Genomic DNA, 16,977 nt, shown 5'->3' with positions numbered 1-16,977 from the left:
AAGGTGGTTCGTGAAAGCCCGGAGGACTCATTCAATGAGTTCATACAATATTACAAATACTTCACTTCTAGCTTACATCCCAGCACACAAACATAAAAGCAACCCATTATAACATCTGCAATAGATTTTCACTGACATGATTAAATGTCTGTGATGGTCCTTTTTTCAAGAGGCTATCAGTAAACTTATAAACCAGTAAAGAAATTCATTTGGCTAGAGGGATCTTAGTTAGCAATCAGTCCACGGTGACTTGATGGAAGGGAGCAGGGTTCACTCTCTTGTCACGTGTTAGACCACTTTGTTCAGTATAGATCCAAGCTGGTCTATCTGACACTCCACCACGTCGCCTCTCTGAAACAAGGGTGAAATGATCATCAAATATAGTCAAGGAAATTTAATTTATGTTTTTGACTACTGGGTAATGCATTACACTATTTCAAGCTGTCTGTTTGGGTTCAGATACTGTATGTTGTGATGGGCATTTACCATTTTGTACTTTATTACCATACAACTTTATTACAGTACTATATAAAAACCCTATTGCCAGCTTGCCCAGCATTGCAAGGGATATTGTGTTGACGACGTGCCAATCAGCGTGATCAAGTTTTGGTACCTTGCATTGGCAGGGTTATAGGCTCTGTGCATAACCTTAGTCCCGGGTTTCCAGAAGGTGGCATACCCGTTTACTGTTACGGTTGATTTCCCCATTGATTCGTTTGATTGTCTCGGCAGCAGATTTGAACCGGAAACGCATATGAAGGTGTCATGTGTTCCCGGTTCAAGTCTCATGTTCATCATGATGAACGGGTTATAAAATGTCTGATCAATGCATCTAGTTCTAAAACAAAAGGTCTGATCATCCTCACCTTGAGAAAGACGGGAGGATTTCTGAACACACCCACACCTGGAGGGGTGCCCGTGAGGAAAACATCACCTGGAGTTAAGGTCACAAATCTATCAGAGGAAACTGAGTTAAGATCACAAATCTAACGGGAGACAATCAGAGTTACGGTCATGAATCTAACACAGGACACAGTTATAGTCACAAATCTAACAGGAGACAAACAGGCATAAATGGCGAAGTCCTCAGTCACAGAAGCTATGCTCTGTAACAAAGTTAAATCTAAATGTATAGATACTGTGAGCAGTGATTGAATACCAACTTGACTTACTTTGAGACCCACGCAACCAGTTCCTCTGTCTTGAAGATCATCTGATCAGTGCTGCTGTTTTGGACCGTGTCTCCATTAACTAAACAGCGAATGCCCAAGTTGTGGGGATCTGGAAGCACAGTAATTTGTTCCATTAAAGTCCTCAACGAATGCTATAAATTAGCTGTACTGATCATCCGAGAAACAAAGTGTTGCTGTCAGGCAGAAACCTTGCATCTGTTTCATACTTTTTCATAAATTAACGCCCTATTCTATACTTAATCATACGACAATGTCACACAAAAAAATATAAATAGCTGATCTACACAGTTTAGTTTTTTGACATCTTTAATGATAATGTAAACATGTTAAAAAAATACTTTGGTCCACCACTATCAAAAGGATAAAAACGCTATTAACTCAATGGCTTATTTGATTTCCATTGCGGTCCTTTTACATGCACATGTACATTTGCATGACATGCTTGTAGATCTATACTATTTTGCATTTGTGTGTTGCTGGTAAGTTGAGGAGAAAAGTCAGAACACACTGCTGGTACTCAGATATTTAGATTGAATCAATGTAGCCTACTGAAAAAGTTTGAATTCGACATGATTCCAGGGGCATGTCATATTAGCATATTAATGAGGGGTTGAGCCTACAGTACAAGCGTGGCATATTGTAATAATTAATAGATCATGAAGGCAAATATAGAGCCAAGTTTGAGGTACAGTACTATAGAGCTCCTTTATGGATGAGTAATTTATTTTTGAGTGAGAAAAATACTTGACATGAACATTTGTTGATCAGAGATTGCTTTGTCTGAACTGGAACTTAAAGTGTATGTGGGTTTTGTAAATATTTAACCAATGACAAGGATTAAAAAGAGCTTATGTCTAAATAATACTACATTGGACCCATTGGGACACAGGTGCTTTTTCCATTTCCTGAAGTAATTGCCTGTAGTAGTTTTGGAAATACAAGGTTTCTGCCCAACAGTGCTGAAATGGTATAATAGTAATAAACTAATAATTCCTTTACAGCAACAGTAACTTTAAAATATCTCCCCCATTTGTCAGCTGGTGTCATTTGCTGTCCCTCTCACCTTTCACAGAATCAGTGGTCACTAAGGCAGGGCCGAGTGGACAGAAGCTGTCAAATGTTTTTCCCAGCAGCCACTGCTTCCCATTGCGCTTCATTTGCCAATCACGTGCGCTGACGTCATTGGCTACAGTGAACCCTGCCACGTATGATAGAGCGTCTTCCTCCTGAATAAGATTCAGATGCCCAGATTAGGGCAGATGGCAATGTGTCAGAATGGGTTATCTGTGGGTTTCAAATGTCCTGTTTGTCGTATTTTACTTTCTATATTTCTGTGGTTGATGTGATGCTTCACCTTGATGTGTTTACCCCTTCGTCCAATCACAAAGGCTAGCTCCACCTCCCAGTCCACCTCCTTCAATCAGACAGCACACAGTTTGACAACTTAACCTCTGCAACATACTGTACATCTAAAGGTATAGGCAGGGGTAGACCTGTCACAACACTCACAATTCTAGTAGGATTCTCACTTTTTAACCCTTTCTCTTGCTGTGCTCCGAATTTGTTATTGCTGCCGCTAATCTCCCGATGTGCAATGCATACGCAAACAAGTTCAACCCTGCCTGGCCTTTGTAGCTCGTCATTGCGCTTGCTCAAAGACACAAGTTAAAATGGATGAAACAGTTCCCAAGTCAAGAAGTACTATACAACAAAAATTCAGTCCACTTGGTCTGAGACCTTCCCCTTACTTTTTGAAAGTAAAATGTTCTGGCTTTATTGATAGTATCAGTGGAGAGAGACGGGAAACAAGGAGAGAGTAGTGGAGTGACATGTAGCAAATAGTCCACCATGGCTGGGAGTGAAACTGGGGACTCACTGTCAGGCATCAGAGCCTACACGTATATGCCAACCACTCCGCTATCGGGCACCCCAACCTTAACCTTTCTAACATTTGCTGATACACCAGAAACATTTCACAGCCTAGTGTTGGCAGGTATGGCCTGTCACAATTAACTCTGGCTTCAACTCTTTTCAGCTCTTTTCAGATGATCATCAATGATGCAGTAGAGTGTCAAACAGTCATGTTTTTCATCATTTCCACTCCCCTTCACTCTCCCTACAATTCATGCTCTGTTCCGTAAAAGGAAGAAAAACTCATTCTGGCTGGTAACCAGTTCCCTGCCTGTGCTATTTACAGCACAGGGAACTCTGCAGCAATGTAACTGGCCATGCTTGGACGTTTTGTAGCTTTTGTCTCCGCTAGTGTGAACGCAACATTAATCTGACTGAGGGTGTACAAATGGAACCAAATGGACCATTATGGGTCTATTTGGTAAAGTATCATAGTATCACACTGTCAGAATTAAATGAACACTCAGGATTTGACCGTGTATTATTAGTTTCATGTCTGTGCCTCACCTGGCTCTCTGATGGTAGAGTGATGTCACAGTACGGTCCGGTGATGGCACTGGGGAACTTGCTGAAGATGATTGGTTCTTCGGGGATGGGGGCGTTCTGTTCCAAGCAGTGGTCGCGGTAGTTCATACCCACACATATGACCTTCTCTGGGGCCAGCACAGGAGACAGCAGCTTGATGTCTGACCGTGCCACCACACACTGACCAGAGGACAGGGCCCTGGGAGGGGGGGAGCAGAGGAGAATGTAGGAAGATGTTAATTGGTGCTGTCCGCACATAGGATGGAGATCTATGGTGGGATTGAGAATGGGGTTCAATAAACCCTTAAAGGAGGAGTTCACCCAAAAAATTACTTATTTTCTAACAATTACACACCCCATGAAGCCTTGATTTCATGGATTTATTTTTGTTTTTGTGGCATTCCTAAAACAATAATTTGATGACCGTGTGTATTTCCGGTAGGAGACACAAATAATCTACTTTGTGTCTCCTACCGGATACATTAGCCGGTAGGAGACGGGAATCAAATTATTAGCTTAGGAATGCGACAAAAACAAAAAAGAATCCATGGATTCAAGGCTTCATAGGGTGTGCAATTGATAGAAAATAAGTCATTTTTGGGGTGAACTCCTCCTTTAAGTCCTTATGTAGAGCAGACCTTCAAACCCTTTGTAATGTTTTCAAATGTTTCTAATTCTTCTAAAAGATGTTCGAAACTAGCTAAAATAGCCGATCTACAAGCTCACAATGCAATGCATCGGGACGTTTTGTGATACTATGATACTTGTTGTACTTCTTTTAAGAAGTATGGCCTGATGTGGCAGTACCATTCTGACATGTTAAATACTGTACCTGTGTGCACCCTCCAGCCCTTTGTCACCCATCTCCAGCAGCTGTCTCATGGTTGAGGGCATGGAGGGGTCAAAAGCCTTCAAGTCCACTACTCCGAGACCCTCACCTTGTTCAATTCCCACTCTTATCCCCCCTTCATCTCCGTGATGATGAAACTGCACCAACCGCATTGCTGCACTGCACAATCCACGTCTCCCTGGGTTTACTGGTAACTTACTGGAGAAACTCCTCAAGATCAACAAGGAGCGAGGAGGAAGTATCATCTGTTGAGAACAAAAGAGTCAAACTACTGCGAGAAAGGAGGGTGAAGATTGATTGATAGAATACTTTAACTGTTTGCAATGTTTGCAATTAGTACAGAGGTACTATTTACAATGATTGTTAAAAGGATAACACAGAAAGCCCTATAGGGCATTGTGGTCCTGTGTATTCAATTCATAAAGACATACAATAATAAAGGTAGCTAGACATCATAGTAGCCTTTGACTAAAAAGACAAATTGTAAAATGTGGTCTTCTATGTTACATCTGAGCATATTCTCTTTGGGGTCTCGATATAAAACAGTATGGGTCAGTTAACTGCCCACAATCTGTTGAAAGGGTACGTGTCCAAATATATGTCATATCTGACACCTTGTTTGTGCAATTATCAGTAGCTGAAACTACCCTATACTTGCTTATGATTTATGACTCATGATCACGATAAGAAAACGGTCTGCTGGTGAAGACAAGAGATCACATTTTCTGAAAGAAAAGTTAAAAACAAAAACGAACAAAAAGAATAACGACTGCCTGCCTGCGTTCTGCCTCTATCTGCAGTTGGCGTCTAGAGGTGTTTTATGACAATTATTTTTAATTTGTGCAATTTTGTATAGTGCAAAATATGACCACTAACCTGCTATCAAGAATCATGTGAGAAGTGTTCTTACCTACCATGCCCTTTGGACGTGACTCCCCTAACCACTAACCATTAACCTGCTTCCGGGTTTGGGTTTGTAGTTCATGGTCGCATTCGGGTCGGCTTCAAAGTTATGAAAGGGAGCAGCCCTGAAACATGAACTTCAACCTGGTGTTTGCACATTCTCCATTAACGGCCCGTACACTACATAAACGTTCAGATTTCAAATATAAAGTGCTTACCCCATGGTCGTGGATGTTACAATTCTGTTCGGACCCTCAAAAGTACGTGTATCTTCCTTATTGTTCAATAAAAAAGCATTTTATTCCGATCGGTGGCCATTTTATCCGTATTAACATATCCGCTTTCAAATTCGCGAACCCATTGGTTGGGAGGTGTACTGCACTGTGATAACTATGAGAAAATGGCCACCGATCCGATCAAAATGTTTTTTATTGAACAATACGGAAGAAATGGGTACTTCTGTGGACCCGAACATCATTTTAACATCCGTGGCTATGGGGTAAGCACTTTATATTTTAAATTTGAACGTTTATATAGATGTACGGGCCGTAAATGAAGAACGTGCAAAGTCCAGGTTGAAGTTCATCCATGACGGTCGTGACAGACGACCGTCGTGTGATCCATGGGCCATGGCTAGAAAGGAATTGCAGCCAACGCTCACGTCTGGCTGGTATCCATGACCATGCATACCATGAAAATAAGTCGTTTTGTGAAAACTATTTCCCAGGATTGTACTTGCTCGTTCGAAGCAGTTTTGATAAAACTACAATTCCCAACAACATGGCGTGAACAATGATCTCAAGTCATGTGACCAATGGGAGGAGTATTTGTGGAACCGGTGGTCAGCTGTCTCTTTCTCTCTGAAGACGTCGGAGGAGGAGGACAATAATGTGCACCAGGTAATCTTCATCCATTTAATAAGTCATTCTTTCGAAATTACGATCAATAAGTATTTTCTGATCTGTATGTTGCAATGTGTGTGCACGAATGAATGAGGACCAATCGCTTTAATGACTTGCCAAATTTATATTTGGTCCAGTATTGTTTTGTTACAGCACAGATGGAGATCATGAATCTATGCTAATGCTTAACACTTTTTGTGTTTTTATTTGATTTTTGAAGACATTCATTTATGTGCACCTAATATGATCACGTGATGAAATGACTTTAAACCGTTATGCAATCAAACTATAGATGTAGGGGGGGAAAATCTGCTGTCTTGGACATCCCGTTCCTTGCATGATCGTCGTTGTACATTGGGTTCCTCAGAACGGGCTGACAATTCGAACGAATAGCAAGTCACTGCACTAGTTAGTTTGATGTTCATTTGAATACTTTTGCTATTATTGGGTAAATTGACACGAAGAAGGCAGTGCGTGATGCCCTTTATTCAAAAACAAGTTGATGTTTTTTCGCCATTGTTTCAGTTTTGGTTTCGCTCATTTCTGAGGTTTCTCACAGTGCAAAATGCGAACCTCTCATGGAAGAAAAGTGATGACAGAGTGGATTTGCCAAACAATCAAAGTAAATTATTGTCCCATCCAAAACCTCGAGGTACCATGGCAACACGCCCAAACGCCTGAAGGCGGTGTGCTGTATATACAGTAAGCATGTAATAGGCGAAATAATTTGACAAAATATAAATGCGGCTTTGGTGGCATAACGTGAACCGTGAACACCCTAATAATATGTAAAGAGATGATGTTTACTTTGCATATTGATTCTGTTTGAGTAGGCCTACAGTGTGAATGGATTAATTTTGCATGATATTCATTGCCTTTTAAGAACACATTGTAACCAACCCCTCTGTATGAAAGCCAAGTATGATCCTCTTGCATCAAGAAGGAAAACTCAGTGACCTCATATAGTTAAGTAAAGTAAACGTCTCAAAGGTCCTGTCATAGCCCCAGACTTTGCCCCAGTGTGTTATCTCTAGCCCTGCATTATTTAGTAGGGATAAACTGTAGCACAGGCTAATAATAAGATCTCAAGAGATTCCATCTATCAAACATCAGGTAATGTTTCTAAACATCTGAGTAAACTGACCTATATTTTGATTTAGATAATTGAGTAAGAAAGTTCAAATAGCTATATTTTTCCATTTACAAATCAAACTCTGAGAACGTTGTGAATATAACCCAAATGTTAAGTTCAGGGCAATTGGATTGGGCCTTTACTACTTGATAATTATGATGTTGTGATAACCCTGTTCATTACTTTATTCAGCATCCAACCCATTGAGTGGACCACTGACTGTAAAGACCAGAAGTGAGTACATAATGTTTTTTTTTTGTGGGGGGGGGGGGGTTTTGCACACAAAGCATTTTCACTTCAGTTTTCTTTGTGCCTCTTTAACAGACAGCGCTTTTCCTCTTCTCACTAGTTTCGATGGCATTGTCTTGGTGGCCCAGAGCCATGACACGCTGCCCCCACAGCTGGAATGTCTGAAAGCACCACTGCTGGACTACAGCTCTGTAAGTTGATCTCTGCCTTTCTCTCTCTCTCTCTCTCCGACACACAAACTAGTGCTGGGCAATTAAGCGAAAATGTATCGAAACCAATAACCGACTTCCAACCGGATAATGGAGAAGCAAGATTTTTTTGCATTTTATTTTCCTCAGCACCTTGAACAGTGATGGAAACGGTCAACATTTATACTGAAAATCCATATCCCCACCTCATCCACCCCCCCTATATACAGTATCAACAGATCGACCCAAAAACGTTCTAATAGATTTTTTTGTTTTATCATTTACTATTTTTTTTGGTATTTTTTATAATCGTTCAATAATCGTAATCGAGGAAAATGTTTGAAATAATCGTGATATTCATTTGAAGTCATATCACCCAACCCTAACACAAACTGTAATGTTTCACTGTCTCGGTGCTGTCTTCTCTCTCTCTCTCTCCCTCTGCCTATCACTCTAGGTAGACACTGGTCTTGGGGAGGAGGTGGTGCTGTTGAAGGTACCTGGTGCCCCTGGTAATCGGCTGGTGTTTGCCTCCACCGGCCCGGTGAACCGTGACTACGATGATGTCAGGCGCTTCAGTGATGCCGCCGTCAACGGCATCAAGCGGTCAGTCTTAGCACCTTGAACAGTGATGGAAACGGTCAACATTTGTACTGAAAGTCCATATACATATACCCCACCTCATCCACCCTCACTACATCTGGTTGGTTCCGTGCTGTCTCACTCTCTCTTGTCTCCCCTTAGGGCCATGAAAGCAGGTATGCAGCGGCCCTTGCTGGTCTGTCCTCCTCACGGTGACTACGAGAAGAGCACTCTGGTGGCAGCCCTTGGGGCACTTCACGCGCTCTACATGGTGAGAAAACATGTTGTCATCACAGTGTGAGTAGATGAAAGTGTAATAAACAAATGAATGAATAAATCCTCTTGTTATCTCCCCCCGCTTGAAGCCCCTGGAGGTGAGGGAGGCCAACATGAAGCCCAGCCCATACAAGGTGTGCGTTCTGGGCCTGTGGGTAACACAGCAGGCCCTGGGGCCAAAACTGGTGGAAATGGCCAATGCAATGGAGAGTGGGAGGTGAGCACAGCACAAAATCTGACCCGGGCAGGACCCTTTGACATTCTCTTGCTCATTCGCTCATGCTGTACCTGTCTTCACCGCCCTCCTTCAGACTGGTGTACCGTGACATTGGTGGCTCCGACCCTGAGCGTATGGCTGCTCCCCGTGTGGCAGAGTATGTCCAGGAACTCTTCAAGGACAGCCCTGTGCAGGTATTTATTTATTTTACTTTATATACAGCTTATAGGCAGTAAAGTAGCTCAGTAGCAGTGGTTTGATGCATTGCTGTATATCATATCATGATAAGTTACTGCTTTGTTAGAATTACCTGTGGAATTAGTGAGACCAATTGCTCTGTTGACTGTTTTCTAGGTGGAAGTGTTGAAAGATGTACGTGTCCTGGAGAAGGAGTACCCCTGTCTGGCTGCAGTCAACCGCTGTGCCAATGGTAGGAGAATCAAGTTAGACTGGCAGGGAAATATCTCTAACGTTCGAAGACGTATCCATAATTGTGTTGCGTATTTCCCATACAGCTGTACCTCGTCACCAGGCCAGAGTAATCAAGCTCCAGTACTCTGGAGAGGGACCCATCCAAAAAACTCTGATGCTGGTGGGCAAGGTGAGAAGGGACCTCTAATTACATTAATAAGTTTTACATGTACAGTACCTCTTCAATTAAGTGTGCACTTATTAGTGACCGTAATGTCTGGATAGGTGACAGACAGTCCCTTTGTCATGTTTCCAGGGTATCACTTATGACACTGGTGGAGCAGACATCAAAGCTGGAGGTTTCATGGCTGGGATGCACAGGGACAAGTGTGGAGCCGCTGCCGTCGCTGGTTTCTTCCAGGTAAACGGATCAATCAATTGGATAAGGGACAAAATCGAGTAGTACTACCACTGCTCCTTTTTGGTTGGCAAACTCAAGCCCAGGCTTCAAACCTACCCCGACGTGTCGCATGTTTTGGGCTTGTAGAACTCCTTAATGTATTATGACAACCAGTAGTAAGGGTTCACAACCTAGCTGCCTTCATTCCAGTATTACTTTATAAAGTGTCCAAAGTAGTACAACAACACCTCCCTCCCCTCTCTCTCTCATTAGATCCTGGCCAAGCTGAGGCCACAGCATCTGAAAGTGGTGGGCTCCTTGGCGATGGTGAGGAACAGTGTGGGTTCAGGTTAGTGTAGTTCACTCTTAAGCCTGATTTATACTGTTTGTCTGTGACTGAAAAATAGCAGGTCTACAAACGTACAACGTGTCGCAGCGCAATGCGTTGTAAGCTTATAGATTGGCTATTTCTGGTTTCCTACACATCTTTGTCCCTCTCAGTGAGTTATGTATTATGTAGCTCCTTCCCTCAGGACACTAATCTGTGTGTGTGTGTTTGTGTGTGTGTGTGTATACTCAGACTGCTACGTGGCTGACGAGCTAGTGGTGTCCCGTGCTGGTCGCAGAGTGAGAGTGGGCAACACTGATGCAGAGGGACGCATGGTGATGGTGGACCTTCTATGTGAGATGAAGGAGAAGGTCAGAACATAGTGTTTTACTGTAGATTCCCATACCTATCCCAGTTGTCCTCCTTCCTGTTCATACACCGGCGTTCCTCCTCTTCACAATATTCTCATTTCTTCTCTGCAGGCCGTGCGTGAGGTATCTCCCCAGCTGTTTACTATCGCTACTCTGACTGGCCATGCCATCCGGGCCATGGGACCCAACTACTCTGTGAGTACTGCTGAGACGCAAACGCTACTGCAACTTAAATGGGCACTCGCCTCTGTGTTGATCAATTCAAACATCTGAGCATTCAAATGTAAAGAATTAAATTATTCAGACATTATGTGTGCAGGCTGTTGATCTTTTGAATCTGTCCTTGTGTAGATTATCATGGATAACGGCCCAGCCCATCGCTCGGGAAACGCTGCGCAGTGGCAGAAAGGTAAAAGGGACAACAACACTCTAGGTCACGTCACAAAGTGCCAAAGGAACCTCATCAGAAATTCCCAGTTTATTTTTGTATGAATCACACCTCAACTTGAATCTCATCCGTTGATTTGTTTTTAATAACCTGTGTCTGGTGTCTCATGTGTAGCTGGAGAAGTTTTGGGGGACGTGTTTGAAGTGTCCAACATTAGGCGAGAGGACTACGAGGCCCACAAAGGGAAGTCTGAGTATGAGGATATTCTCCAGAGCAACAACCTGCCATCCTCTGGTACTCCCCGAGGACACCAGACCCCAGCAGCTTTCCTCATCATGGCCTCTGGGCTTGATAAGGTACGCAGATTATTCTAAGACTTACAGAAGATTTTTAACTGCCACATGTACAGTATGATGGCAAGATTACAAAAAGTGACCAGTAAAATCATAACCCATGTTCTTTTTATTATCTCTTTGAATTTAGTTTGGTGTTGACTCTGCCAACCCTCTGCCATACTCCCATGTCGATATTGCTGGGTCCAGTGGTCCTTTCCCCGGAGTGCCCACAGGCGCTCCCATCCTTGCCATGGCTACCCACTACATCCTGTCTAAGTAACTAGTTGGACATTTTCTGTCGGCGTACCAACATAAATGTTCAAATTGTTTCTCTTGTATGCTTAGTCACAACAAAAATTGCACAGCCGTCCCAACAGAAATGACATCATGCTCAACACACAGGATACAAATATGCATTTTTCCTTTTTGTCTCAACATTCCAGAATACCTCAGAGTAACATTGTTCTGTGAGAAAGTAGTTTATTCATTGAGTTATTTTGATAAGATTCTGCAACGTCCGTCCAATCTACACCACTTGTGTCCAGTGTTCTGTGTTCCCATTTCTAACTTGAGTGGCCTGTATTGATATACTCAGGGGTGAAATGGCGGTATTAAAAAATGCCATCCTTTTTTTACGTGTGAACCGAGGACTTGGTTGTGTGATTAATGTTGTGTGCCAGTCAGATAAAAATAAATGCCTCTTTGATCAATAAAATACATTTTCAAAACGTGTTTTTTTTATGACACCTTGGACCAAAGTTTGAAAATTATTAAAAAGCTCATTTTCATCAGTCAAATAAATATATGTTACATTTGGGGATATAAAAACAACAACAAAATCATAATTCCTACAGGTCACATCTGTGTAGTGGAAATGGATTTTTTTCCCTTATCCATTAGTTGAAGCAGTATACACAATTAAAGCATAGATATTACAAAAATATATTGTGTTGAAGAATGTACCATTAGCTTAATACTGTGAGTAGAGAACTGCAGTTTTTATTATAGCAATGAAATAGTTAATATTCATCAGGAAATGTATCACTGTTGTACACAAATCAAAGTAAATATGTTAAGGCCAGACAGGGAAATTAACATGCTGGAAACTTGCAGGTTTAAGTTAAACAACACTGACCTATGTATATCACAAATAATATGCATATGATTGTCTGCAATGACAGCATAACTGATATTGCACGCACAACTTCATGGCAGACTTATGAAAAAATTGCAAGGGACCATGCACGGCACATCATTATCAGGCTTAATTTTATCCTTCAACTTCTTGTTTATGCCCCAAAATGACTGGATATAGAAGTTTCGCAGCTATTTATAGCAATTGTAGAAATATTAGGCCTTAATTGTCGAGTGTTTAAGCATGTTCTAATCATGTATACTTTACTTTTTTTTTAAATCCAAATATATATGTTATAATATTTTTACATTTTGGACACAAAATAGCAAATTTTATATCGAGCTGCCCAGATGTCCCTAGTGCCCAGTTATCCCATAGATATCTATGAGTTATCCTGTTAACGAAGGGAGAACTCAATCGTTTGGATCCCATAGCCGGGATGAACAGAAGCAATGTGATTGGATACGTAGCATGCCGGGTGCAAGCGTGATGGCCGACGGCCTACTTTCATGCATTATTTTAGCTGGCCAATGGCAATTCCTTATAACGTCAATGAATTCCAAACCAACTAGCCAATCAGAGCGTGAATGAGCGTCCCCCGCCCCGGCTATGGCATCTACAAACTAAACACGGAAATTAGTGTTGCCATGTCGCTTCATTAATTATAAGCGAATTTGGGCTTCTTTTTCTGTAAAGTTTCTTGTAAAAATGTGTGGTTTTGGTAGCATTTGTGTTGTTAGAATGTTTCCCAAAAAAAAATCCAAATATTCCACATTTTAGTGCAATAGCTTTTGAAAATAACCGACAGCATATCGGTTTATAAAGCGCTCATGTGGCCTTAAGTTAAGTTGCTTCTTTTGGGCTTTCTTTCCTAGACCTGGTTGCTTATTTGTCTCATAAAACCTGGCAACACTGACGGAAATGACGGAATGGCGGAAATGACGGAATGACGCAGAATGAGAATCACTAAAAACACACGTTAACGCGCGCCAAACGTCTTCTTATTTCTCTCTTCAGAAGAGTCTGACGCAGGTAGCTTTAGCGCTCTCTCTTCTCTAATACAACACAGAGACGTCTCTCTTTACCAAACGTATCTAGACCAGCTGTAACTTTGAAGCCGCTGTTCGGAGGATCATCAACAGACAACTTTAATTTCTTTCACGGTCGACACAACAACACAACTTTGAGAGACCATGTTTGAGGCTCGCTTGGTGCAGGGCTCCATCCTGAAGAAGGTGCTGGAGGCTCTGAAGGACCTGATCACAGAGGCGTGCTGGGATGTCAGCTCGTCCGGCATCTCCCTGCAGAGCATGGACTCGTCTCACGTCTCTCTGGTGCAGCTGACGCTCCGGAGCGATGGCTTCGACTCGTACCGCTGCGACAGGAACCTCGCCATGGGGGTCAACCTCAGCAGGTGGGGCACAATCGACACATTAACGTAGAAAGATTTGACAGCCACCGAAAAGTAGCACGAGTCACTTTGTAGAACACAGAACAGTTAACGACTAGCTATATTATTTAGTTGATAAACGCTAGCGCTTGGCTGCCAAGTTGTCGTTTTATGTTACGGGTTAAGTCAGTTTTCTAATGGGTAAAAGCTTGTATTAAATGCTACTTTGAGTCGATTGTGTATTAAAGAAGACGTTTAGACAACAATCATTATATTATGTCTCGTCCAAGTTTGGTCTGAAAGTGAATCTTACAAAGAAAACTCCATCTTGCTCGGGCAGAGTTGCCCGGGCTTGTCCTGTTTTCATCCATATGTATAACCGCAATGGATGTTGGTTACTGAAGTTCAGTAACTGAACATTACAGATCTATTTCCCCGACATTGCGTTAAAGAATGTTGTTGAGGGGGTAAATAGTTTATTCACTTGACTGAGGTCTAATCCACTTCTTTTAATGTGCGATTTGTTTTAACCCATGGTCATATTTGCAGCACAATACGCGCGCGGGGCGCCAAAACATTACTAGGTGACGTCACTTGAGCGCCAAATTCATTGCAGCGACGATGGCGCGAATTGTTGCTTTGTTGCGGGAACTTCCATTAACGCCATGTTGTCAGTGGATTTGAATTGACTTGGCACAGTTGGCAGTAGTTGTGTTTTTGCTATTAGTACTACACTACTAACGCTCTCTTATGGATTCGTTTTGATTATATTTTCACATGTCAGCACTTTTATGTCAAGTCTGGCTTTGCTTGTCCTACATTGCCCATAGCAATGCCTTTTTTTTAATTTACTTACAGTTTTATAGTTTCTATATGCTGTTTGTCTTGTTGCATGTTTATTTATTGTAAAACTGTTTGCTGGTAGAGTAGATTACTTGGCATGCATTCCTAATATTTGCCCTCTTCTCCCATACAGTATGTCCAAAATCTTGAAGTGTGCAGGGAATGAAGATATCATCACCCTCCGAGCAGAAGACAATGCAGACACACTTGCCCTTGTGTTCGAGACACTCAGTGAGTCATTGACAACTCGTAAACCACATTATTATTGATTTGTCTTAACAATATGTAGTGTCTACTCTACTACTTGATTTGTCAACTGGAATTAAGTGATGTTCTGGTTACTTACACTCCCATTCACTATGTTCTTTCAGACCAGGAGAAAGTCTCAGATTATGAGATGAAATTGATGGACCTGGATGTAGAACAGTTAGGAATTCCAGTAAGTATTTTGTCTCATTGTTCATAAAGCATATGTGGACAGACCGGCTTTTCTCATCCACCATATGCATCTATCTGCATGGATTAAAGTTCTCAGTCACCATGACTGATTTCAGTCATTTTTATTTAGATTAAAGAGTATTAGAATAGTTCAAACTAGCAATAGAATACATGCTCAGAAAAGCATCTTCCAAAAAAATGGTCTCGGATAAATGAAAGCAACGGTTAACGTCTCAATCTGTGATTTCTTCAACTGGTTGGCTATATGCAGAACAGCAAGATGAATAATACCTAAACATAACAATTTTAGTTATTGTGCAAATTGATTAGGAAGCGCAGCACTAGTGTGAAGGACTTCTTTCATGCCGTTTCACAAATCACAGATTGGGGCTTGGTTGGAAACACATATTTCAGTCATTAGATGTGTTTTTGCTTTAATCCCTGTACCTTTCTGTGTTAACCCTCTAGGAGCAGGAATACAGCTGTGTGGTGAAGATGCCCTCGGGAGAGTTTGCCCGTATCTGCCGTGACCTGTCGCAGATCGGTGACGCCGTCATGATCTCCTGTGCCAAGGACGGAGTCAAGTTCTCTGCCACTGGAGAGTTGGGCACCGGAAACGTCAAGCTGTCCCAGACCAGCAATGTGGACAAGGAGGAAGAGGCAGTGAGTCTCACTGGCTTCGCATTCACACAGCAAGGTTGATGGGTTAACTGTAGCCGTTCTGAACTCAGATATGGAACCTTTTTTTCCCTTTGTCCTGTTTTTAGGTGACCATTGAGATGAATGAACCTGTCCAGCTTATCTTTGCTCTGAACTACCTGAACTTCTTCACAAAGGCCACACCTCTGTCCAAGACAGTCATTCTCAGCATGTCTGCAGATATCCCCCTGGGTAAGCATGTCCGTTTAACACCTACTGTTTGCTGTAGCTTTACCACACCTTATTCAGTGTTGGGATTAATCCCCCCTCATTGCATTTTTTCACCATTCAACTTATTTGTACATTTTATTTTCCGTTTCCAGTGGTGGAATACAAGATAGCCGACATGGGCCACGTCAAGTATTACCTGGCACCCAAGATCGACGAAGAGGCTTCTTAAATGTGGTTTACAGCTCGCCAAAAGGGGACAGTGGAGGGAGCAGGGCCGAGGGATTTCAGCAAAGAACGCTCAGCATGTTCACTTGACATCTGTTTGCTTTGGTTCTTCGTCACATGAGCAGATGTTGCATGGGAGTCGTGCTGTATACCCACGTCATATAATCAGCATTGTGAACGATACAGTCAGGAGTTAGCTCGTGGGGGATCACAGGCACTTATTTTAGGCTTAGCTTTTTTTTGCCAAACCAAAGCATCGTATTGTTTGAGCTTTTGTGATTTAACTCAAAAGTGTATTGTTCAGAATGGTTGGTTGTCAAATGCACAGCCCTGGGGGAATCTTAAGCCTGAGTTATACTTGGTTGTGCATGTGTGTCCCATACTGAAAATGGCAGATGTACAAGCTTGGTGATTGGGTGTCCCAAATGGCAAATCTACAAGCTCAATTTAGATCTGCTATTTTTGGTGAGCTACACCTGCATGGATCCAAGTATAAATCAGGTTTTAAGCACTTGTTCACTCCTCCTGTTTTCCCCTCCTCTTCCCTGTTAATGAATATTCAATTTCATATCGCCCATTCCTACTTGTAGATATATCTGTAAATACTTTGTGTTGTCTCACATCATCCAACTGCAGTTCTTTTGTTTTCTATTCATTGAAAAAGTGATCAAATAAATAATTTGGATTGTTTCAGGATATGTATTGTGGGTTTTGTTGATTAAAAGTAATCTGAGTGAAGCAGCTTTAATTGCCATATATAACCACAAGGTGGTGCTCTCATACTTAATGTGCCAGGCCATAGCTCAGCACTAGTGCAATATAAACATGGTGTTTGATAGGAAATTGTTCAAGGATTAAATTCATTATTTTGTGCCCACATGGAAAGTGTTTTAAGTAACACATTTGAGCATAATG

General features: G+C 42.0%; 3 protein-coding genes across 5 annotated transcripts; 2 read left to right on the top strand and 1 right to left on the bottom strand.

Moving 5' to 3' along the window:
- Positions 1-6: 6 nt before the first annotated feature.
- On the bottom strand, positions 7-5,445 carry fahd2a (fumarylacetoacetate hydrolase domain containing 2A). 3 transcript variants are annotated; one of them, XM_080433862.1, is made up of 8 exons: positions 5,356-5,445; positions 4,462-4,724; positions 3,612-3,828; positions 2,548-2,607; positions 2,257-2,419; positions 1,173-1,281; positions 867-954; positions 7-351 (listed from the first exon to the last, which is right to left on the bottom strand). In XM_080433862.1, the coding sequence occupies exons 2-8, from the start codon at positions 4,722-4,724 to the stop codon at positions 289-291; spliced, it is 963 nt and encodes a 320-aa protein (XP_080289988.1). In that variant the 5' UTR covers positions 5,356-5,445; the 3' UTR covers positions 7-288. The 3 variants fall into 3 exon arrangements, with proteins under 3 accessions (XP_080289988.1, XP_080289989.1, XP_080289987.1); XM_080433863.1 differs by having other exon boundaries at positions 5,390-5,444; XM_080433861.1 differs by having other exon boundaries at positions 5,394-5,440.
- Positions 5,446-6,193: 748 nt separating this feature from the next.
- Positions 6,194-11,889, top strand: LOC308088710 (putative aminopeptidase W07G4.4). The gene is made up of 16 exons (XM_080433267.1): positions 6,194-6,281; positions 7,609-7,650; positions 7,766-7,856; positions 8,311-8,459; positions 8,598-8,706; positions 8,801-8,928; positions 9,023-9,122; positions 9,283-9,358; positions 9,444-9,529; positions 9,656-9,760; positions 10,013-10,088; positions 10,320-10,438; positions 10,550-10,633; positions 10,790-10,847; positions 11,001-11,182; positions 11,310-11,889. Exons 1-16 carry the CDS (start codon positions 6,271-6,273, stop codon positions 11,439-11,441), a joined length of 1,548 nt encoding a protein of 515 aa, XP_080289393.1. The 5' UTR covers positions 6,194-6,270; the 3' UTR covers positions 11,442-11,889.
- A 1,396-nt stretch (positions 11,890-13,285) lies between these two features.
- Positions 13,286-16,752, top strand: LOC308088822 (proliferating cell nuclear antigen). The gene is made up of 6 exons (XM_080433405.1): positions 13,286-13,710; positions 14,663-14,760; positions 14,901-14,968; positions 15,436-15,630; positions 15,735-15,858; positions 15,990-16,752. Exons 1-6 carry the CDS (start codon positions 13,490-13,492, stop codon positions 16,064-16,066), a joined length of 783 nt encoding a protein of 260 aa, XP_080289531.1. The 5' UTR covers positions 13,286-13,489; the 3' UTR covers positions 16,067-16,752.
- Positions 16,753-16,977: the final 225 nt, after the last annotated feature.

The sequence above is a fragment of the Gymnoscopelus braueri genome (genome assembly GCF_963280865.1).
Source record: "Gymnoscopelus braueri genome assembly, chromosome: 7".
NCBI lineage: Eukaryota > Metazoa > Chordata > Actinopteri > Myctophiformes > Myctophidae > Gymnoscopelus > Gymnoscopelus braueri.
The sequence above is the reverse complement of the archived record's forward strand: the minus strand, read 5'-3'. Positions and strand labels throughout refer to the sequence as shown.